Source organism: Aphelocoma coerulescens, chromosome 6 (assembly GCF_041296385.1).
Source record: "Aphelocoma coerulescens isolate FSJ_1873_10779 chromosome 6, UR_Acoe_1.0, whole genome shotgun sequence".
Classification (NCBI taxonomy): Eukaryota; Metazoa; Chordata; class Aves; order Passeriformes; family Corvidae; genus Aphelocoma; species Aphelocoma coerulescens.
In genome coordinates this window covers 6,564,067-6,588,746 of record NC_091020.1, presented here as the reverse complement: position 1 = coordinate 6,588,746, position 24,680 = coordinate 6,564,067, and the positions used below count along the sequence as shown (strand labels likewise).

The window sequence follows — 24,680 nt, the reverse complement described above, 5'->3', positions numbered from 1 at the left end:
TATTACTGTATTTAGGAAAGCAACTCCCACATATGGTCTGTAGCGTGCGAGGCCCCTTTTCAATAGTCTGCAGTAAAAAAACAACCCATTGACAACCCAAGCAGCAGCAAGACATGGCAACATATGAGAGATACTACAACAGTGCATTCCTGTTCCAAAGCAACAAGCCAGAGAATACATAGGAAGGCTAAAAACTCTTCGCTTTCATTTTTAACTGCACATACTAATATTTACAGGTCTAATACATTACAGCCTGTGCCACAGAAGAGGGGTGTGCTCGGGCATCCCTGTAGCACATGGACTTACCTCTGCCTTGGCTCCCAAGCACTGTCACAGTGTCTCCCAGGACCCTCTTTATCCATGCCACACCTCACACCCCAGCTGAGAAAGGCTCTTTCAGTTCCTCCAGTTCACTGCCTTTGGTGATGCTCCATGTTCACTACTTGTCCAGGCACCACAGAGTCCAGACTAGACAGCAGAATCCCTGGAAAAGTAAAAGATTTAGGGGCGTTTTCTAAGGAATGGTAGGTGCAAACCTAGATATTTGCCTTGATGGGTGATCAGAGAAGTATACACAGTAATTAGTAAATATATAACAGTGTTTTTTAACATAGACTTTTGTTACCAGTCCTTTCTAGCACTTAATGTACAGCCAGTACAATTTGACATATGAGATTTAGTTGAAAGCAAGATTTCAGCAGGATTCTAGATATTTTCATTTAAAAACCCATCTCAATTTAAAAGTTAAATTGTGACAGAGAGACAGGTTCTGGGAAATTTGACTGAGAAGTAGGAGCAATTGTATTGTACCTTTTCGTTACAGCTGAGCTATAATTGGTCTAACCGCTACTATGAAAGAACAAAATATTGGAATCTGTTGTGCAGTGGGGTGAGTTACTTTACATGAATTTGAGAAACAGTAACTCTAAGTGCAGTATCCTCCTTACAGCAAAACATTGCAGATAGATTTAGGGCTTATGGATATTCTACATCATCTTCTTGTATTCAAAATACCACATGCCCACTGATGACACTAAATCATAATGTACACAGGAGAAAAGAGAACCAAGGTTTCACACCCCACCTTAATCTCCCCGTGAATCAACTCTAGCTTTGAACTACCTTGGCTGATTTAATGTTCTTCCACTATGGAAAAGGAGTCAATGAAAGACAGACACAAATAAAATTTAATGAACCTCCTGGCTAACTTCACCTGTGGAATATTACTGTAGTTGACTTGGTTGGTTAATTTTAAAAGCCTTCTTAAGAATGGAGTAAATTGTGTCTGATTTCCAGCCTTTCCAGGGACAATCAAATCACTCGACATCTTTCAATGGGGGCTTTGTCTCAATGGCAGCAGGCTCTGGTATGGGGCAACATGGAAACATACTTAATGCTCAGTTTCAGGAAGTTGTTGACAGATGAAACTCAAACGTTTCTGGGCCCTTTTCAGATATCCTTGCTGTATTGCTTTGCATGTGCTTTGTGCCTTTGATCCCCGTTTGGCTGATTACAGCAGACTCCAAGGGTTGGACTGGACAGTCAGCTTGCACTGACGTCAATGGCCCTTACATGCAGAAATATACTACTGATTTCTGTGCTTCCTATAAACCACTTGGTTTCATATGACAGGCAGATTGTTGGTGCAAATTGCCAAATCCCCACTCACACCAAGAGCCTTGAACATGCATGACATCTTACTGGATATAGCAGTGATTGAGGAGGGTTCAGAGCTGAAAGGCAGGACTTCTATTCTCAACTTCTTTGAAACCAGGCCTCTTTGGATTTATTGTATTTGCTCTTTCAACAAGTTGCTAGCTGACATTGCACTGGGGATTTATTTTCCATTCTCTACCACAAGTACCTGAGACATGAGCTGTAGAAATAAAATTTTCCTTGCTTCCATACCTAAGTTGAGAGTGGTTGAGGAAGAAAAGGCATCTTATCATCTGTAGAGCTGGCAACACATTTAACCAGCTTAGCATCACACATTTGAGTCATCTCTCCAGGGGGTTACTATGCTTTTGCAGCAAAACTTGCCTGACCTCATGTGCTAACAGCAGCGATGTTAGTAGGCCTGCTTGGGAAACACAGTCTGCCACTTCCACTCTGCATCCTACTGCTTTCGGGACAGTTAAGGTGGCCCCAGCTCAGCAGGTGCCCTGGGGAGTAGGAACTCACCTGGGAACAGGGAGTTGTTTACAGATTGGAGTCAAATGGCTCTGACAACAGCAAAGAATGTCTGTCCTGAGTCTGGGCCAGATTCATGTTAGGGTTGGTGAGTTTTTAATGTTTCATGTAAAAGAGAAAATCTTCTCTCCAAAGCTGGATTTCAGAGTTTCCTAAATTTACCCCTTTTCACTGGGGGTAGAAAGATTTGTCATGTCCTTACAGGAAGCAATGCTTGTTTTGGCCAGGGGTGCCTGCTGGATTCCCAGGCTGCAGGCAAAAGCCACTTCCCTTCAGCCTGCCCTGCCTGCCCCTCACAGGCCTGATACAGGCTCTTAGTCTGCACTGGCCAGTTACCAAAACCTGGAATACAGCCAGGGGAACCTGCTGTAAACATGAGCCTACAGAAAACAGCTGGCTGACTGCTGGCATACTAGGGGAAGTGGATGGTTAAGGAGCAGAGAAGGCATCCCAGTCTGCCCTTAATTACAGTACCTTGAAACCACTCTGTGGTTTTCAGCCAAGGCTGCTTGTTGTCTTAGGATGAATGCCTGTAAATTTGAAATAAGTAAATGACTTTATTGTGAGGACTTGGCTTAGGATAGCAGTAGCAGCATTCTGAAGGGCTGTTTAAATGTCAATAAATTTTTCTAATTCGGGCTATAGGAATTAAATAAACCCATGTGGAATCAACAAACTACTAGTTTAAGTTTGTGTGGCTGTGAACAAGTATGTGTGACAGAGAAAACTTCCAGTCAAATAAAAGCAACAACAGACTTGTTTGCTCAAAAATTATTCTCGTTATTAAACACATAGAACATTTCCTGGATATTCCCGTACACGGTTTCTAGCAGATGCATTAAATCCGTAATCCTGCTTCCACTCAGCCCATGAGTTCCCAACGGAACACCCGAGGGAACGGATGCTCCCCGCCGCCGTCGGGAGGGGAGCGGGGAGCGTGTGCGGGCTCCACTGCCCTCTCCTGGGGAAAGGCGCTCCCGGGAGGCAGCGAGGACACAGCAGCTGAGCAAAGAGCGATGCCTTGGGCTGAGTTCTGCTGGTGTTTCACCGTGTAACAGCACCCCTAAAGGTTTTCATCACAGTCGTGCTATCTATAGAGCGACTATAGCCCTGTTGAGTCAGAGATCCCGGCCACAGCCTGTGACCCCCACAACCCCAACAATGTCCACAGGGGGATCATGTACTGCAGGGAAGTGTTGAGAGCGAGCCACAGAGGGGCATCCCTGCTGAAAGGCTAAAATATGAGCTCTGCATGCTGCTTGCTGGGGGAACAAAGAAAAAAAGAAAAAAAAAGAAAAAAAAAAGTTGCTTCTCAACTGTGAAAATTACTGGGATACACATGTCATTCATGAGACAAGACTCGCAAAATAATGACGACTTTGTTTCTGAATAGTGATAGTCTGCCTGCAAAGCTTTATTTTCCAGTCCTTTCTTCTGAAACTAGTTTCACTTACCCTTGTATTTCCTGCTCTAACGTGTCTCCTGTGTTTTGTGTAAATACTGCCTTGTCCCATGGCTGGGTCTTTAGTTGAGAGAGAGACTAATTGAGTACATCCCTTCATCATGAAGGTGGCATTCTTCCTTGAAGGACTGAAATAAAAGAAGTATAGCAAGAGTCACATTTTCAGTTCTCTTGGTACCATTACCTACTGTTTGAGTGCTTAGAAAGCCTGTCAAAAGGGTTTCTGGGAATATTCAGTTTATAGGAAACAGTGCCTTCAGAATTGGGCATAGCTTTTTATCCTCGGGTGAGAAGTAAGGTCAGGTATAACATCTGTCTCCAGCAAACCAGGAGGGAAAGCAAACCTTTAACACCATTTTCCAAGCAGTCTTCTCTTGAGAAGAGAGGCAAAAGAGCTCTGTGGGGTGTTTCCCAGAAACTTCCTATCCCGCCAGGGAAGCTGGAGCCACTTACAGGACTTCTAGATTGCCAAGCACTCATCTGCATTTGCCCTATGTGCCACTTCTCAGAACCTGTTTCCATTTATGTCTCATTTCTCTGTGTTTTTGTCTTAAACAAATCTGTCTTCAGCCTTGAAAGCCCTCAGCTCTTTGCTCTGGGTGAGTCAATCTGTGTGTGGTTCTGGCTTTTCCTTAGTTTTTATCAGCTTTTATTTTCTGCTCCTGAGGGTATGTCTACATGTTCCAGTTTCACCAGAAGACCATCCTGACTATGAATTCTTTAGGACAAGGGGATTCAGATTAATTTTCAGCAAGGTTACCCAATAGATAGCTTTCTGTCAGGAACTGACAGCAAATTTTATTGGAGCAGAGAATTAAAACAAACAAACAAACAAACAAACAAACACCCACCCTCCACCCCCCAAGAGATTAAAATAAGCAACATGCTTTGCTTTAAAATTTCTAGGGCCAGATTTTTAAGTGGTATAAGTTAGCTTGAGTTTTCTGATGATGTAACCCCTACAATCTGAGTGAGCAAAAAAAATTGGACATGATTTTATTTACAGTTTGGTTATTTTACAAGGCTAAAACTCCAGGTTCTCCTGAGGGTGGGCATAGTCCTTTTCATCGTATATTTGGGCTGCTTTCACCTGTTTTGTAGGAGTTTGTTGATATCTTTAATTTGTTTTCTCTGCTGTGATGTATTGTGCTTGTTCTTTCACCTCCCTTCTCATTCATGTCTCTCTCTCTCTCTACTCTGTTGTCCAACCTTTCAGCTGTCTTTTCTCTCTTCCCCCTCCTGTCTTTCCTCTTCCTTGGTAGTTCCTTTTCCTTCCCCCTTATCTCAGCAATTGCTGCCGACATCTATATTTGGAATAGAGTGGGAACAAGCTATTCTTGTGAATTTACTTTGAAATAGCTGATAGGAGCAGATGATTTTCTTTGAACAAATAGAGGATACATCAAGAAGACAGGCTAGTAAAGCCAAAACAACATCATTAGGGAACACCTGCCCAGCAGGTTCATTTTTCCCAACTCCCAGGATAACTTAATCAGCTGTTCTTGTTTGCTCTGTTTTAGCTTTAAATCCTCCTTTTGTGCATAGTTCCTCTCTCCAGGTTAGTAACCTGAGGTGCTAACAGAGGCCTGGCTCATCACCACAGTGTTTGGGCACTCACACATCAAGGGGATGACTGCTACCTAAAATCTCAGATGCCAAAATTAGATGAACCAGGATATATATTTGTTTAATACCTGAACTCAATGCCATTGCATCTCCTGGTGTAGTCACAGGGTACTGTTATAGAGTTCCACTTATGTGGGCTAGCACAGAAATATGCTGGGAGGAAATATTTCCTATCAAGCAATATGATTTCTCCATGTCTTCTCACATTTAGTCCTTCTCATCACCAACTGTTCCTCATCCCCCCTTCCATTTAAACTGCTGTAAGCAACACATTAACAAAGCCAGTGAGAAACAGAGCTACCCGAACAGGACAGCACAGAGTGTGTTTCTTCCTATCTCCCATATTTCTGTGTTTATACAATTAACTCCCACGCTGGCAAATCAAACAAGAAATTAGGCCAAGTAAGAAATTCAGCATCATGGCTTAGCATTTTGTGCCTGTGCCATAGGAAGACTCAAGTCTATTTGTCTACTCCCATATGAAGCTGGTCCTGTTAAAACTCTACTGCTGTAACATGGTTGTGTGTGAAACAGCTTCATACAGGGGAAGATACATGAAATTACATGCAGAAAGGTACCAAGACAAGATCTTTCCTTACAAGTTAAACATTCAAAGGAGGGATAGCTACTAAATGTTAGATGAGAAACTAGAAGGAAGTAATTCTTCTACCCATTGATGACTTCCTGGCATTTTATAAATGTTCCAGCTAACAGAAATGGTCATGCTGACATGGTCCTTCTACAGTTGTGCCTGCAATTATTGTTACTAAGCTCCGTTTGCCTACAGAATGCAAGTCAATACCAGTATCTTAGGAGGGGAAGGCTGACAGAGCTCTAATGCTTTTCTATCAGACTAATATAAAAACAGATCAGTCTTCAAGCAAACAGATTCTTTTCCATGTTCACACTACTACTACTGCCACCACACTGCAGATCTTGAATGTGCAGTGTAGATCAATAACAAACAGAGCCTAAGCAAAGGGAAAAATGAATGACCCAGGCTAAGAAGTGGCATCTACTTTCAGCACTAGCAGTAATTTCCAGGACAGATTGCCAAGTGTCTCCAGGCTTCTGTCCCTTAAAACTGAGCACAAGGGAATTTGGTGCATGCAGACATAACAATATAATAACATTTCATACTAAATTAAGAGCATGTGCAATGATTATGTGCATTTCATCAGTATCAGGTGACTTTTTGTAATTTTGTGCTGCCATGGAAAGGACATATATTTTATTTGTATGTTCCCAACCCGTGGACAACAGACAAATAAACTTTGGCATATTTAGAGAGCACTAAAAATGGTGAACTCCAAGTACCCTCCCCTGTTACCTCTCATCCCCTGTCCCATCCCCACCATGCTGGCAACTTGCAGCTTTCCTCTCAGTCCCCTTGATTCCACATGCTCTGTGCAGCTGAATAACAACTGCAAACAGCATCTGAAAAATAATCTTTAATTTAAGGCTCACAGGGCAATAAGGGCACAGACCTGGGCCAGTTTACTGAAGAGGTAGCTAGCCCACAGCTGTATGGCCACAAACAAGTCTGCATTCACCAGCCCAGGGACCAGAAACTGCTTCCCAGGCTCTCAGGAGGGCCAACGTGTCTTTGATTTTTATTATTGAGTAGATGCAGATGTGACTAAGGCTTGGTTGTACCTGAGCCATAAGTAAAGTCCACTGAGATGTGCAAAGTATGTTTTCCCCAATCTTCCTGGTCTGGACAAGCTGAGAAAATGAGCATTTTTTGAGTCTTTCTATCACCATTCAGAATGGAGGAAATTTTTCTGCCCAGAAAGTACAAAAGAATACTGGAGTCCATTCCCATGGTATGTGATGTGCTGGATTCAGTCCTCTTCTCTGCCTAAAAGCAGCTGAGCCCATTTCTTTCACCTTATAGGATAGCACCCAAGTACATGTTTCAGAGTCACTCTGGGGGCTCCCTGTGTCTTTATGATTCAGGCTTTGGGCTTCATGTGAAGTGAGCCAGCTGGGCTGTGTCCATATTGGGGGTCAGGGTACCTGCCTGGAGAAGAGCCGAGATCCAGTAGGAAGACAGAGCTTGTGTCCCAACTTCTGCACTCTAGTGTCGTGCAGGTCATGAGGAGCTGACAGGCTGTGCATCTGTAGAAGGGTGAATGAGAAAACTCTAAGTGCTGCATTACAAGTGTTGATCTGCAGTTAAAACCACAACCTGCAAGTACTTTCCAGGCATCCAAGGATGGACAGTCACTGTTGCCATAACCACCCCCCCCGCAAAGGACATGGGAAAAGAAGGTATGAAGAAGGAGCTGCACCACACAGATGATGTTTTTCACCTTAACTCATAAGAGATATCAAGGAACAGGAAGCATTCACCCTGGGAGGTACAATAGAAACTCCTTAAAGCTAGGCTGAGTAATCATAGAATCATGGAATCAAAGAATCAACTAGGTTGGAAGAGACCTTGGAGATGATCAAGTCCAACCTGTAATCATAACCTATGATCATAATCAAACTCCATGCCATGATTCAGGACAGTGCTTGTGCCGGAGCACACGAAAAACAACCATCTCTGCCACATGCCTGGACAGCCTGACCAGGCTACCATGGACTTTGCAGACTTTCTGATAAGCACAATTATTGAAACACAATTTAAAGTTGACAACATGTCTAAAAACACACACAGTGTCAGAGGACGAATGAAATGTTGCTTCCCCCTCTCTTCCCCAATCTCATTACAGGCTAAGGAAAAATAATGTATGGAGAATAATACTTCACCATCTAAAGAGTTTTACTGGTTTCTAAATCTAGTGAAGAGTCATTGTATATTTTGACAGAAAAATGGATCAAAATAATAAAGTGAATACAAAATTATATTGCTGTCAATAATTTAATTTACACAAAATAGCACTGTGACATGGTAATTGTTATATATGATGCAGCATTCAGTATAATATTTGGAGAATGCATTATAGAAAGTCAACATTTAACTACTAAAATCAACTTACATAATCAAAGCTGTCAGAGAATCTTTACAGTTTTATATTAATTTGAATGTAATTTACTATAGAGGTGTCATTCTTAGAGGTGCTTACAATAGTTAATGATCTCTGCATTTCCATTATAAAATCCTATTTTCAAAGGTTTATAACTTGGTCTTAAGAACTCTCAGCCCTCCGGCACATTTTTCTTTTCCTTATAAAAACTATGTTAGACAATTTAAACTTTTCTCTCAGAGCAGATAGTGTGGTTGCTTTCCAGATTCATTTTGAGGATTTGCTAATTTGCTGCCTGCCACCCAGGGATTTCAGAAAAAAAAGGTTCTTCACAGAAGAAGTCATTACAGTTACATTTTCTTCTTCCATTTTCCTGAGCATGTTATGCCTCAGACCATTTTTCTTGCTAAAGTGTCTAAGTATCTTCCAATATCCGAACCTTCTCCATCATTCCTTCCCTCTTTCCTATTTCATTGCCACAAAGCTTTCTTCCAGGTCCTTCTCTTCATCTCAGACTTTGACTGCTGGCTCTGTTCTGTGTCTTCTCACAGATGTCCACATTTATGCAACTGCTACTTCCACCACATCCATCAGTCCATGGGCTCTCCTGGCTGCACAGTTACTCAGCCTCACACCTTTTTTTCAAGCTGCAACCCTGATTAACTTTTCCAACTCATTAGAAGTCCAACAGTTGGTTTTGCTCTAGTGAGTACATTTCTCTCCCTAATCTTTCAGGCTTGATTCCTATCACACGTTAGCCATCAACCCACCCAGGCCTGCTGTGTTGGTCACTTGGTGGTTTCCAGTTTGCCAGGCACAGGAACTATGCAGCCCTGAGGCATTAAAGCTGTTTTCCCCCTGCCCCAGGCTTTCTGCCCAGGGGGTAGGACACTGCAAACGAATTGTCCACAAATAGCTTGTACAGGTCATTTCCAAAACCAGAATTTGAAAGGCAAATTGGCAACACAAAGCTATTATCCATAGTAAAACTAAAACCAATAATTACCTTACTTTGGTAGACCTGCTCCAGTTCATGGGTCTAGTTTTCTCAAATCCTGCTCAAATTCACTTATTTTTCATCCATGTCACCTAGCTGTCATAGATCCCCTGGCTTTCTGTAACCTCAGTGTTATTAGACCAGACGTGTTTGAGCCAACATGCACAACTGCATCCAAAATCTAAATTCTTATTACCATGTAAACATTTAGATTTACACGGAAGTAGCTCTGTCACTTATCCAGGACCTCTTTATTTTTTCTGCAAGAAGAAGAGCTTTTTAAAATATTTGGGATGCTCTATTCTAGCTATTCAGTCTTTTTATGACCACTTCTGTCCATTGTCAACACTTAGCCAAAACACTTTCCTTCCCTTTTTCCATCATTGTCATTTTCCTGTTTGAAAACAATGAATGTATTACTTTCTAATAATTCAGTGATGTCACAAATAAGATGGGAATCTCCTTTCAATTACACACACTGAGAACAAGATTTGCAGTTTCAGACAAAAAAAAAAAATCTGTTGCTTATCTATCACATTACTGGAGGTGGAAAGAGGAACTATTTCATAGACGTCATGTTGTGATGATGGACTTGATTCAAGGAAAATGTGCTCATATTTTGACTGGATAGCACTGGTGACTGACTCAGCAATATAGTTTAACTCTGTAACTAGGACAGATAACAATGAGAAAGACAACATGGGAGTATTCTGCTTGATCCTTCAGATTCATAATTTAGTGATATAAAGAAACTCTTGAAATCACTTCTGTTTTTCCCAGTGGATATCCAGCTGGACACAAGCAAAATGAGTGTCTGAATAAATTATATTTTCTGGAGGCATTTGACACACTTCAGATTTTTATTCTGGTTTTGGAAAAAAACCTAAAAGACATGGACTACTGGCTGAAAGCTCCAGATATTATTTCATCACTCTTTGTGCTGAGAAAACAGAACTGGAAGATGAAACTTTAATACTGTCAGAAAAGTCAGCAGCTGTATGGATCTCATCTCCTGTGGAATGAATGGGACCTGACAAGCACAGGAGCTTAGAGGATGATCTTCCAGACTGGATGATAATTCTTCCATTTTCACTGTCCCTCAGAAGAATCTACCAAGCTGGTTTATCTCCATTCAATATTTTTACTCCTTGAATCTCAATGAAGAGGTTTTCCTCTGATGTAGGTAGTGCTGTTACCAAATGCCCGCTCTCCCGAGGTTGACGCCCACTTCATTCAAGTATTCCTAGTGCAGCAGGGATGTTAGTGGCTACTGGCTTGCAGCCAACATCCCACACATTTCCTCCGCAGCAAAAATGCCTTAATTCTGACCCACTGCCTTTCAAGTAGATAGTGAAAAAAAATCAGTCACAAAGAGCTTTGCTTTTATCTGTATTTCTCCTTCAGAAAGATCTGAAAAAAACATCAGACGTTGTTCTTTTCTTTTTCAAGGTCCACGGTCAGCAAGGGTGAGGCTTGGTGCTGCTGTTAGAGCTTGAGCCCCAAAAGAAGCTAAAGGCACTCAGAGTGTGTTTCTAGATTTGGGTAAAGGAGTTTTAAGCAGGGTAACTGCCAAGGGGGTGGATCAGTGCCTGCTGTTGCACCAGAGGCTGCATCCAGCACCTCTCCTGCTCAGCAGCTCTCCTTAACAGCATTCCTTCTGAAACTGTCACCTACTGTGGGAGCTTGTGTTTCTCAGGCAGGGCACTGAAAAAAGATCAGAAGGGACAGTAGTTTTTGGCTCCCAGCTGAAGTTTTCCATCCTCAGCACAGATAGGAAGAACACTGCTGACCTTACGTGAAGCTGCAGGCAGTGTGTGCCGAGCCCGGCATGTGAATGGGCAAGAGGAACTTGTACTTGCTCACAAACCGGGCATGCTGCAGGCCTGGCACAGCCACCACCAGTGGCTTTGGGATGGGACCAATTATGCAACACACATTCTTAGACCCACAAAAGCCAAACACAGACATGGTTGTAAGAAGACCAGTGCATGGAAAATGGGATATAGTGAAACAAAGCTGTCCATTTCATATCTCCATTGTACATAATCCAAAGGGAAAACAACACAAACGGGTCTTACATTTGAGAATCTGGCCAAGCAGAGGTGAGGAGAGGCACAGCAATGCTCACAGGGGCATGTGAAGTCCAAAATTACAACACGAGGAGCGCTGGAATCAGAAAGCAGGAAAAAAAGGTTGGCAAACCATTGAGTTCATTTCCAATGGTGTTGGCAGGATGTAAGAAAGATAAACTACTCTCCAAGTTAATGTTATGTAGTAAGAAATATCTGAGGGAAGACATTAAGAAATAGATATAAATCAAAAAGGTATCAGGAAAGAAAACACCAAAGACAACTACAATCTGGAAAAAATCACCAAGTGGAAGGCAGATGGCCAAATCTTGTGATACAGATAGAAAGATAATCTACTTCGTTCAGAAGAACAAGAAAGCCTGGATGGCTAGACATAAGAGAGATAATTAAATGGAAAGAAAGGAATTAATTAAAGAAATAATTAACGCTGACCTTGCATAAATAAAAAGTTTCAAAGTTTGCACACAAGCTAATTTGAGGAACAGGATGACAAGAAGTATGGAGACAAAAATATTCACTCCTCTATACTAGGGATAATGGTAGAAACTGAATGGAGATTAAATGTATTTGGTACTGTTCCAGCTGATTATGATCTTGGAAAAATAACATGGAAACTGATGTGGCAATATACTGAATTTAAGGAGATTTGCAAAATGTACAGATGAACTCAAGGAACAAAACTAAAACAGTAAAATGAGCATAGGTTAAAACACAAGCTGCAGAAAACTGACAGCAGAAATGATTTCAGAAAAAAACCTAGTATAGGTAAATTGCATAAAAGAGGAAAGGCTGGCAGCCATCATTGCCATGACACTTGCATTACATCTCACTTCCAAATGCAGAGTCCAATTTGGGAGAAGGCAAGAAGCAGAATATGCTCTTTAAAGGGGGGAAAAAAGGCTTCTTTCTTTTGTAAGTTCCTGTGTCAGTAGCCATTTTATGGGGCTGCCAATCATGGCAAATCAACTGAAAAGCCAGATCATTTTCTAAAGCATCTACCTTCCTAGAGAAAGATTTTCAAGTTGACTGTATACAATCCAGCTGCTGCTTTTAATCTTTCCCTGACAACAGTAGTTGTTTTATTACTTTGACAGTCATTTTTAGCCCATGAATGGTACCACAGTCCTTGTAAGATAGGAAAACTCTTTTGATCTACAATTTCATAAGGTTTAGCAATGGACAAAGGATTTTTCTGGTATACTTGATCACACACTTGCTGAAGTTTAGGCCTAGAGCCAATAAAAAATGCACTGAGCTACCCTTTTGGATACAAAAATCCTTTTTGATGAATAATGACTGCCAGGAAAAAAAAAACTTATTATAAAAATACTGCCTATTAATAGAAAATTAAATACCAGGTTACTCCCGAAATAACTTTGATACATTGCCACAATCACTTTTAACTGCCATACTGTTTTAATATAGTATGATCTATAGGATAGAAAATACGGATGCAAGATAGGTGTAAGTGCAAAAAAGGAAGGTGTTTCAAGCTGTCTGTAATAGCTAAGAGAAACTGGGAGAAAATGCAAGCAGACAGAGTAGTTTTCCAGCATAATGACTTGTTCTCTGCTCTACAAGTAAGAGCTGTATATTTTGTGCAGTCTGGAATACTGTATAAACTCTAAAATAAAATGTATTTCCAAACAAAAATAGAAAGCTATTCAGCAAACATTCAGAGTGAAAAAGCAATTGAAAATTTAAAAATCTGTAATTTTTATTAGTACAGGCTGCAGTACTTTGAGCACTTACACATGTGTTAAACTTCTCACACATGTGCATCCCATTTTCTTGTCCTATTCCCATTGGAACCCATTCTGCTTTTCCTTATGTATAAGAAATTAAAACAAAAAGCCTTTCTGATATTCAAGTGTAAGGACAGTGTTTCCAGGAGAGCTATCAATTTAGCAGCAGTCAGCTGAAGACGTAGCTACCTGTGGGGAATATTTAGATAAGGTGCTGCACTGAAGTCTAACTTCTTTCAATTCTTTCCTTCAAAAACTCCATGTCCATTGGCATAGGCAATTTCCATAAAGACATTCCTTTGTAAAAATCCACACTAGGCTTAAAACTTAAAGAGTAAAAAGAAACAATTCTCTTTTTTGCTGGGTGCAGTTAGAAATCAGTCATCTTGATACTTAGATTGATTGGAAGAAAATTAAGGAGGATTCAAGGATAAACAGGAGTTACTCTTCCACTCCCTGCACTGCTCAGTTGTTAACATCTATAGTATTTCTTAAATAAGTATATTTCAGTTGATAAAAACACTGGATTTCATACCTTTTGCTAGTCAGCTTCTGTTTATAATTTCTTGAAATTTCCACAGGATTCCCCAAACTCACATTTTCTGGCAAAATACCAGCCTGACTCCTACAGTCTAACATTCAAAACAGAAATACTTCACTTCAGTATTTTCCAATAAACCACTTAATTTGGTTTCATGACCTTTTTTTAACAAAATACTGAGATGCCTTTGTGCAATTATTTTAAAACACATTAAGTTCTCCACAATCAGCTAAAACTGACCCCAGTGTCACTGACCTCAAGAAATCAGCTCTCAGTGCAAGCAGAGATCTTCACTTCTGCTTTTCTAGTTTGCCAGATCTCCAAATGAAAGACTCTTTAAATGGTTATCTTTGCTCCAAACACTTAAAGTTGCATTTTCAGCCCCGCTGTTTTGGAATAACGCACAGCTCTGAGCTTTGCATATGCAAGACTTTTCTTTCCATTCTTTCCTTCAGATTAGGAAGACTCAGAGGAAAGAATTTGGCCACTGTTGTTTGCTGATTATGTTAAGAAGTGCCTACAGTACATCAACCTCTTGCATCAGACCATGTTTGGAATTACAACTTTCTCAGCATTTGCTTCCTCAGTCTTGAGTCACTGAATTATTCCATTATCAGTTCTTGGACTTTCCCTTTGAGACCTCAGTCCACTACAGTGGGAAAGATAGACTTACTGCAGGAAACATGGCCATGTGTTTCTGCATCCTTCCTGCCACATCTTGCAAAATGCTTAAGACATTGTTTGACAAAAATGAATGAAAGTTTGAAAGCACAAGCAGAGCTGTGCTCTGATAATCCATGCAAACTCCAGTTCATGTGGGTGTCATCTTTGAGTACTGTAAATAGCTAACAAGAGGTCTGGCTCCAAGCCCTACTGAAGGCAGGAGCAGTTCCCCCCCTCAACTTAAGATGCACGTGTTGACCGCTCCCAGCACAGCAATGCCTGGGGAGTTTCTGCTGCCCAAGACTGCCATGGTGCAGCTGACAAGTAGATCATTGCAAGTACAAGGCAGCAGCTCTACAAGCCTGCAAGAACTTTGTGCAAATGGGACTGGTTACGGTTCAGGGACCATTTTGTTGTCTGTAATCATGTTTATTTAACTGATGATCTCTGTCTGCAAAAGCATCAACTTGACAACTAATTATTCATCAAAAACCTAGCTCCATGCTTTCCAACTCTGGCTTTCAGGATATTTCATCTAATAAATTTGAAGTAGACATGAATAAACAAACATGGCATTATACGAAGCTCGTTAATTATGCATCAAGATACATGATGTTAGAAGTACACACAATCCTGGGAGCTCCTGAAGATGAGTGTGAAAAAAGCAAAGATTATTATCTACATGATCAGAAACCTCAATTTGTTTTACCTTCATCTGTTTTGGATGTTTTGACTCAAAATAGTATTAATAATTTCCAAGTTGTGGCTGGCTGATTGAAAATATGACTTCTCCATATGATATTTCAACATTCTGCACAATGTACCTAAGAACAATCAGACTGAAGTCTTTCTACTGCAGTGTTCTGTCTCTGTTCATTTGTAAGATACAGCTATTCCCTCATCATTCTGTGTGGGGCCAGAGAAACACTAAAGAGCTTTTTGCCTTGGAAAAGGAAGAAAGAAAGAATGAAAGAAAAAAAGGAAGTTTCTTTCTCATAAAGGACCCAGTCTCTTGGCATCAACTCAGTGACTCAGGTCATCTCTTGGAGAAGGAGACAAATGTTGCTTTCTGAATTACAGTCCCAGTACAAGCTTTTCTGCTCAGCAAAGCAAGTCAGAAACATAAGGCCCTCATCAGCAGAAGCAGCTTTTCCAGGAACAGAATAGTGACTGGGAAATCATCTGATTCCTGGACATCCAGCATTTCAGCCATCAGCCCCAAGACAAAAGGAAGGGGGAGGCCAAGGTCTCTGGCACAAAGCTGTGCTCATAAGGACCCTGATGCAAAACCTTTTCCAGGCACTTGCAGGACAGTACCTGCTTTCATTCAGGTTCAGCACTCTTACAACTCCTCACCTTCCTCCTTGATGTGAGGGCAACCTCTGCAGCAAGCACATTCCCACACCTCTTTCTGGGGAGGAAGGATGCTTGTTTTCTCCTGGCTTCAGTGTCTGAAGTATCTGCCAATATTCAGCACTGCTGTACCAAGAGGTCTGTTGCAAAATGCAGGTCAGTGTTCTCTCAGTTTCCTGATAATCCAAGAAAGAAATCGTACTGATGAAAAAAAGGTTTGAACAACCAAATAATGACTTGCATAGAAAACAACACCCTTCTGCCTCAATTCTCTGACATTCTTCCAGCAATCAGTCCTGGACAGGGTGTTGCAGCATCATTCCAACATTTGGCATGAGCATTGTCAATTGCCCTTCCTCCCAGTTCCCATCTTTTCCCTCAAATCAGAAACTGCTTTGTGTTTCTGGAGACAAGGAAGCATCCTCTTCTGTATGTATACAAGGAAAAGAATGAAAAATCAAAAATACATCTAGCATTTGTATAGGTTATACATACATACACACACACACACATATAATTTGTATGGATCTAGCGTCTTATCCAAAATTTCTTACATGTAAATAAGAGAGCATTTGGATTGTGGTTTGGGGCAGGTGGTTTCTCATGCAGACATATGAGGCTGCATTACAGCTACAAATGTTTCTTTTGAGCACTTAACACTGTGATAGTATGAAAGTATCCGTGCAAGCCTTTTACAGGTGATGTTCTTAAGCATTGAGTTAGTTTATTAGTGTTGCTAAACAAAATGGACTGAAACAGTATCACCTCTGTTAAACCGCATCTATTTTCTATGAGCAGTTTGGTAAACAAACTATTGTCCCTGATAAACTGAGTATCAATATGAAGCAAAACCAAGTGTTCAGAAAATTTTCAGCAAATGAGGTAATATTGTGACACATATTAAGACCTCTTAGAAAGGAGAATATATATATTGCTAACAAGCTTCCAAAGCAAGCTGGAAATGTAGGGCTGATGGATTTTTTTTTTTCATCAATAAATTGTGGAGGAAATTGCAGAATTGATATTAATCTTGCCCTTTGACACCTCTTGCTGTGAGATTTCATTTCACAAATCTTCCTTGAAAGCAGAGGTTTTAAAGAACCAGAATGACCTGGATCCCCAGCAGTGAAAGGTGAAGTGGGCTGTATTTGGAATCACCTTTGCAGAAAGGGAACACCTCAATAAATGCTCTGCGTGACCAATTCTGACAGAGGGTTGTGTGTCTGCCAATGCAACCTACATTTTTTACGCTAGTACAAGTCAGAATAAATATTATCTCCACTCATGTGAAAGACCTTTGATAAAGCAGAATTGGCCTGGTTGATTAGGAGTATGTGTCAAACACAGATAATGGGGGAATCCCTTTCAGCAGCAGCACAGCACCTCAGCAACCATAACAAGGCCAATTTAATGAGTCTTCTGTGTTACAAGAGATATTAATTGCAGTCCTGTCACCTAAGGTACAATTCAAGACAAAATAAAATGGGGAGAAATTGGATTTCATTCAATTTTTGTCACAATCATAAATTTTCTTGCAGGACCGTGAATCTTACCACTGCTGATCTGAATACCCTGGGTGGCTGACACACTGCAGTAGAACAACATGCATTGTTATGAGGACTGTTGAACACTGGAAGAATGTCGGGTTTTCTGTTGAATCTTTCTACCACTATGATTTTTATTGTACTCTATGCAGTTTTTGTTTGCTTTTTTTTTCTAAAGACACAAAAAGAAGGCACTCGATCCTGTGTATCCACCAACAAGGGTGCTTCCTCATCTCTCACCATTGCTATCAAGATTTTATAAATAGTTCTGCAAATGTCCCATTTGATACTTCCTTAGGGATGCTCCTAGGCTTACAGATAAACATGGATCCAAGGGTTGCGCTGGACTGATGTACAAATCATCTTCATACAAGTAAATCAGAATTCCCAGTTCAGTGCTTCAACAGTTGTATCTCCATTCTATTAGTTGTCATAATTGACTAGGTGTTCTCTGTTTGTGCATTATATAAACTTTGTATTGCCAGTGCATGTGCTCTCAGGTCAGGCTCCTTCTGTCAAGGGAGAAGGTGGACCTGCTAGACACTGGATGCTGCTGCATGGCAGCGAGGATGCTCTGCCATGCTGCATGCTCACCTGAGTCAGAGCAGCTGCAGGCTGACCCCCTGGGTGTGGCACGTGCTGAACAGTGGGTACTGCCTGCACATGCATTGTGGCACTGAACGGGTCTCAGCCATCAACCTGCCAATCTTCATGTATTGAGGATTTCCCATTAAAATGAATTCTAACAAATACGTTGTCACTTTCATATATGCAATGTGCTCCTGAACCAGATCAAGGTTGTCTTCTAACAGTGAATACCTTTGTGATGAAACACTGGCTGCGAAGTTCCAACTGCAGTATATTCCACCCTAAATATTCCCAAATTATATCAAAATGGGAGAAAGCTAGAGAAATTAATTCTTACTCCTAATCCCAGCATCAGGCTAGAATAGTTCCGTTTGTTTAAAGATACTGCAACAGCATCTTTGTGGACAAATTTGTTGCTAAAGGTCTGAACCTTGAAGCTGTTCATAATCCTAAACCTCTTGTCCTGGCAATGCCAAGAACTCCAAAACCATAATATGTATCACCTGTAAATATACCTTGGTCATCAAAAGGTTGATTTTCTTCTCATGACTGAGAAGGAAATAGGTGGGGGAAAAAAGCATAAATATTTTGGGAATATTTAGCATTTATATAGGTCTTTACATGCCAGTCTGAGAGATTACCTCTGACTGTTTAGGACATGATAAAAACACAGAGTCTAAAGCTGCTTGCTTGTGAAATTCAGGCAAGCCTAGGCTCACCAGCAGAGTGGTTACCTTAAGGGACTTCAGGTGACGCATCAGGCAGCTTGTAATAAAACCTTCCTTTCAAACATTGGTGCTAGCAGTAAGGTTCACCATTTTCTGCACAAAGCCTGCATATTCAGGAAACACGAACTGAAATTCAGCCAGCCATACACATCCCCCAGAACTGAAAGTGTGGTCTGTCAGCCAAATGACACAAAACACTGAAACACAACTTTTAAAGTCTGGTCTTACTCAGCAAAATATTTGCATGCTTTTGGACACATCTCCAAATGACAGCATTTGCTAAATGCCATCCTGAAGAAGTGAGGCCTCATTTGGTCTAAAGATGCAAGTAATGTACTACTGGATTCTCAGAAGAATACAGGAGTCCCAATTCATATTTTAAAAGTCCCAGCTAGAGGTTATCTGCATTTCAGGAACCTCAATAACATTACAAATCCTGTCCAAGGAGTTTAATTTGCTTCTGAAAAGAGGTGCTTTAAAGATTATAAATATACAATTGACGGTACAGAACCTCAGCATGTAATCCAGTACCTGTTGGGCCAGAAAGCAAGTCTGACACCAGAATGAGCAGCTCTTTGCTGCTTGTATGGAAATACTGAGATCATTCCAGGTGACCCTGAGCAAAGATAAAAGGACCAATGGAGTTTTTGTAGGCACTATTTTCTGATTGTAAGAAATAACCAAAATACTCAGATGTGAGTACATTAACTGGTAAAATTATTGAATAATCATGATTTGGGGGGTTTTGTTGCTGTTTTTAAAGATTTTCATTAATAACAAATATTGATATGGTAGGATGGTGCAATATATCATTTCATACTGTGCACCCTGAAATATCCTGAGATTATTCAGTTCATCTTTCTGAAAATTACATATAAGCTACTTAATTAAATACAGGAAGTTCTCTTCTAGCAACCCCCTTCCACATTCTGAACATGAAAGCGTACACTAGAATATTGATAGTCCATGCAATACTTTAATGTTGGAAACATTAGTTTTCAGTAATTACAGGGACTCATCAAGAAAAAAGAAAAGAATGACTATATGAGCTAATTTTTATTCTCTTTTGTACGGTCACATCGTGAGCAAATAAGAGCCTCACGTATGTGAAAGCAGCATTTGCTCTCCCTTGCAGGGAGATCACTTACCCCCCGAGCTGGGATGGGCTCTTTGCTGTGACCTTTGTGAAGCCGCCCCCGCTGCCCCGCAGTTAACACGTTCTGAAGACCCTCCTTTGTCTCTGTGCCTCTGGTCACATACTAGCAACGGCTCCGCTACACTGGAATTAATTAAACAAACTGCTCCAAGCTTTAATCTTTTATACAGCAGCCAGTGCAACAGAAACTATCTCATGAGTCCCATATTTGTACACATCCAGCAGACAAAATACATATATGACATACTGCCTTCACTGTGATCTAAATGCCAATTGATATTTTCACCCTGTTCCATGATAGCTGCTTCCTAAACCAACCAACCATGAGTAAATAATAGCAAGGACAGATCTGTCCTCTTAGATTGAATTTCAATGATCATGATAAAACCTAGAAGTATGCAGAAAACAAGTCTCTCAGTATAAAGAAAATCTAAATTTCAAAATCACCAGCACAGAACTGCCAGACAAACATCTAGACCTCATCAGATCAGGGTTAAAATGCCACAAAGTGGTGTTCCCCCACTCCACAACCTGGGCAAGAAATGTGAGCTGCTGTCAAATGAATCCTAGCATTTTTGTATGGGTTTTCCAGGACATCTGAAACCCCTCAGATGAGCACATAACTGACATCTTATTGGCCCTTCAGTTTGCTCTCCCTGCATGGCACCAGCCCTTTGGGACTCTACAAACAGCAAAAACTCACAGGAGCACCTGATGCAAGGTGGCAGCTGCAACAGATAACATCTCAGTGGTGGTTTATACACTCTAGCCTTCTAGCAAACATTTCCAGTTCTTAGTTCAGGCCAAACCCTTCCTTCCTTTCTAGAGTAAGAGGTTAGTGTCCAGGTCAGCAGTGAAGAGCAGCTCTGGTCCCCTGGGGTATGAGATTTCACGAGTTGGGAGCGAGCATGAAAAGCGTTGTTAGTGAGTCTCCTCTCGGCTACCATTCAAGGAAGGTGCTTGTTATTACCAGAGAAATTAGAATACTTTAAGCCCATTAAGTATTTAAAATGCAACTACTTCAAAAAGACAAGCTACAACTGAAGTTTTCAGCAGTGGCTTTCAGAACCCCACCCTCAGCAAAGCAGAAAGAATAGAAATGGGAGCTCAGCATTTCTCACAAAATAGGGCTGTGTAAAACCCCCAGGCCAAAAATACTCTTCAGAGATCCTCAGAGAACATAAAAGATCAAAACTTCAACCTCAGCCCTGTGTATCTGAATTGCTAATAGATGCTCAGTACTGTCTCCATCTGCAGCATCACACAACAAGGATTAGAGGTAATCATGTTTTTAAGGAAAGGGAGTGTTTCACATTGCCAGAAGCATCTTCAAAACTCAGACTCAGAATTATGATGTAGCATTTTCTCTCTTGCCCTGAACAAGGTTTTTCAATCACCAGTTTATGAACAGCTGCACCAATACTGAGCTCTTCTTATGTGCTAAACAACACTGGGACATTGCAAAACTACAAAGGCTTGTCCTGTCCATTTAACCAGTGTGTCACATGGAGACAAAGCATAATGCAGCCCTGTGAAAAGTCCACCCACAAACTTCATTTCACACTATAGAATGAGGCACTTGAGTTCTCTGTCTTCCTTCTCTCACATGAGTTCACATGACAGCAACTTAAATATTTTGGAGACTCAAGAATATAGCCTTTCAAAAAGTTACCTGCTTAAAAAAAGTAGTAATAAAAGATATTTTGGTAGCTACCTTGCTATTTCTTTCTTGTTCAAAACCTTTGTATTCAGTTTGTTTTAAAATGTAAATCAGTACTGAACAATAGAGTAGTTGTCATTGAAGAGAAAAGCCGTATCATCTTAAAACCTAACACTATAGAATCAGAATCCACAACACTTTGAAGTGAATTAAAATGCTTTCACTAGAAAGATAAATTTTTTTCATTAATGAAACATAGTACCCTAAATTGCAAGATAAAGTTTTAAAAAAACACTGCAGTGCTTGTTACCAAATAGGAGATATTTTATCAATTAAACCCATAACAAAACTCTCATTATACTGACACAGCAGTACCAAAAAGGACAACACCCCTTCCTGCATGCACACTCATGCACACATACAAACACACACTCCTTTTACCCAAAGCTGGCAGAACAGCCACACAGTTCCAAAGAGGGGCCAAAGGAGCAACAATCCAAATATCAACTGTCAGAAAAAGACATTCCTCAGCAAAGCTGTATTTGGAAGACAGTGTCATGTTGTTAATATGCTGTGTTCATGGAACTACCCAACCACGTCGTAAAAAGAAATTAAAAGGAAGGGGTAGTGAAGAAACTTTAAAACTATTATTTTCGGAGTCTATTTCCCCTAAGCATAGATGTAGGAAATAGTGAGGACTGTAGTAAAGAGATCAAATATTCCTGGAAGAAGTTCTTTATATAAACAATTGAATCATTCCTATTTGGTTTTATACAGATTATATAAGCCCCAAAATAACCCTTTTAAGTATTTAATTTCATAACTAATTAATCCTCTGCAGTGGGGAACTACAACAAACTTGGAACAAGTTTCTTAAATGAAGACAGCTGATGGCTCAGGTTTTCCAACACTGCTCATCCTCAGCCTTTCTGACGATTCACTGACAAACTGCCCCACTGATATCCCCATGCAGCAGTCTCAGCAAGGTAAACCACCTGAATTTACCTTGAAAAAATAGAAACTATCCTTCTGCCAGGCAAAGGGAGGCCAATAGCCTTATGGCAAAACAGCATACCAGCAATTAGTCAGGTAACACACACCTGCCATAAACTCAAAGTGCTAGCAGGGTCGATTCAAGGACACAGATGAGAGACTTTTGCCTAAATGCACTTCTTCTGGATGTTACCCCAACAACAGTTACACCCAGAAACCTCTTTAGCTATGCACAATCAGTACAAAACGTGGCATTTCCAGTAAGAGTATGAAGAATACTGGTATCAGTTAGCAGTCCTGCTAAGTACCGATGCTAAGGGCCCTGCTTCGGTCACTCAGTTTAAGCACAGGCACTGCTCCTTTGATTGTACAAGGATAATTGTCAGATGAAAAACTGCAGGAGTCAACAGATATGCCAAGCCTCATAATCAGGAGAAAGAACCCCTTTAAATATCTCCACTAAATGAGGCCTTTAAGACCCATCTCTATGACATGCAGGTGAGCACAATGAAGTTTTGGTAACAAACCTTGCACAGATACAGCTGGAGCAGGGTATGGCCATCAGAGCCAGCTGAAAGCTGCAGAGAGAGAGAGAGCCAGATGGGAGATCCTCCAGACAGTGTAATCACACCCTCAAGAAAAAAAACTTTTAGGTTACCAGGTGCAGCTTTAAGCAGCTGCTAAGTCTTCCCCAGCTGAAGTCCTTGAACAAAACGTCAGGAATGAGAAACAGCTTACCTAGGTGCTTCTGAAAAATTAAGCTAGAAGACTGTGATGGGAGCATGAGAAACGATAGTTCAGTCCCCTTCTTAGGAATTCTTTTGGAAAAAAAAGCAGTGTAAAAAATCAAAAAATTAATCACCACTGAGCTGTTTTCCTCATGACCACATGACCCATACAATTCAAGCAGGGAAAGTGTTTCTCTGCAACCAGACTGCTGAGAAACTACCCTGCAAATAACTCTCTCTCTCTCTCTTCATTGCAATGGGTCTTGACATTGACTTTGTCATGTTAATTTGCCAAATTCAATCCCAGTATTTGCTTGAATCGAAGCAGCAAAGACATATGAACATCAACGATCAGCTGAGTCCACAAAGCAAAAATGATGCCCTTTGATGGTCAGTGGTACTCCCTGTACCAGTTATCTTCTTGTTTTGGAAAGAAAATGAGGAACCTATCAGGAAAAAACCCAGCACTGAATCATTTGACAGAACATATTTCTAAAATAAAGCAAGCTCTAATGTTATCACAGCCAAAGAAAATTGGCAGAGGATTTGGCTGTAGCAAAGATACTCCTCTAAGTATGAAGTTTCCCATTCTGTGAGTTCTGAGATACTGGACATCATTGTACCCCCATTTGGGAAGGGTTTTGAGGCAGGGAGCAGCCTGTAAATGGGAGCCAACATGATTACAGACTATATGCTGCATATTAGTATCTGCAGAAGATGCATGGAAGCAGACTGAATGGGTACACAGGAACCTCTGCCAAGCCAAGCACAGAAATAACAGAAAAATATAAAAATCCAATGTTGTATTCTGTGTGGTTTTTGTAAGCACCTTGATGATAGACGCCCCAAAGACAGGACAAAGCTGGGTCAGTTTGTAAATCTGATTTTTGATGCCTTTGGAAGACACCAGATATAAAAAAAGCTTGGGGAGGGCTTTCACCTGCCTTATTTTACCTCTGTCTTTCTCACATACACCCTCAGTCTCGTGCTGGTTTACAGCCAGCGGCTTATGTGCCATGTTTGAGTAGACATGTAAGAGAATAGAACCGCTCCAAACAGAGAAGGAACATGCATGAAGATACAAAAGGGGCTTGCAGGGAATGGGCATGAAATATGCTGTGCTGGCTTGCCTTATCTCCTGGGCTGCACTTTCTCTTGGAAGCTGGAGACCTGCTTAATATTCCTACAGCTCAGGGTGCTGATCTTCCAGCAGGAATACGGCATCAGGCTGTTGCTCTAAGCCATCAGCATTCTCAGGCTGCTGTTCTCCAGAACACCATAGCTGCCCCACCTCCTTTCCTGAGGTAAGATATGCCTTTGCTACAGACTAAATGATTCCTAAGAGCATGAGAGCTAGACAATAGATATATTTACACAAACTATATATTGTGTGAAAGCAAAGCTTTGGTTCAATCAAAGGCAGCAGCCATGAATAAGTTGAAATTACCGGCTCACAGAGATACAGTAGAACTCAGCATCACAGTGTGTCTCTGACTAAGTTCACAAAAACCTTTCTCAAGATAACAAGAGTTTGTGGAAGTAAAACCATCAACAGCACAGCAATGGGCAAGAAATGTGATTGTAAATCAAACATCAAAGGTCTGACAAGGCCACTGGTGACAGGTGGACACTTAACATAAG

The 24,680-nt window shown here is 40.9% G+C and overlaps 1 protein-coding gene across 11 annotated transcripts; it reads right to left on the bottom strand.

Annotated features, from left to right (window-relative positions):
• Positions 1–172: 172 nt before the first annotated feature.
• LOC138112265 (uncharacterized) lies at positions 173–22,739 on the bottom strand. Of its 11 annotated transcripts, none has more exons than XM_069019078.1 (9): positions 22,324–22,739; positions 19,651–19,781; positions 19,034–19,118; positions 18,509–18,606; positions 15,646–15,818; positions 11,329–11,416; positions 7,302–7,399; positions 3,645–3,780; positions 173–484 (listed from the first exon to the last, which is right to left on the bottom strand). In XM_069019078.1, exons 4-9 carry the CDS (start codon positions 18,530–18,532, stop codon positions 440–442), a joined length of 564 nt encoding a protein of 187 aa, XP_068875179.1. In that variant the 5' UTR covers positions 18,533–18,606; positions 19,034–19,118; positions 19,651–19,781; positions 22,324–22,739; the 3' UTR covers positions 173–439. The 11 variants fall into 11 exon arrangements, 6 of the variants coding, with proteins under 6 accessions (XP_068875179.1, XP_068875174.1, XP_068875176.1 ...); XM_069019073.1 differs by lacking the exon at positions 173–484 and adding an exon at positions 2,895–3,452; XM_069019075.1 differs by lacking the exon at positions 173–484 and adding an exon at positions 2,895–3,452 and having other exon boundaries at positions 22,419–22,739.
• Between the last annotated feature and the right edge of the window lie 1,941 nt (positions 22,740–24,680).

What these genes read in the sequence shown, in the direction of transcription:
- LOC138112265 (XM_069019073.1), bottom strand. Translation starts at nt 18,532, where the DNA reads ATGCGTCACCTGAAGTCCCTTAAG. An exon ending in CCCTCACATCAAGGAGGAAG is followed by an intron (nt 11,417 to 15,645) that starts GTGAGGAGTTGT and finishes TTCTGATTCCAG; the next exon opens with CGCTCCTCGTGTTGTAATTT. An exon ending in GGATCTCGGCTCTTCTCCAG is followed by an intron (nt 3,781 to 7,301) that starts GCAGGTACCCTG and finishes CTTTTATTTCAG; the next exon opens with TCCTTCAAGGAAGAATGCCA.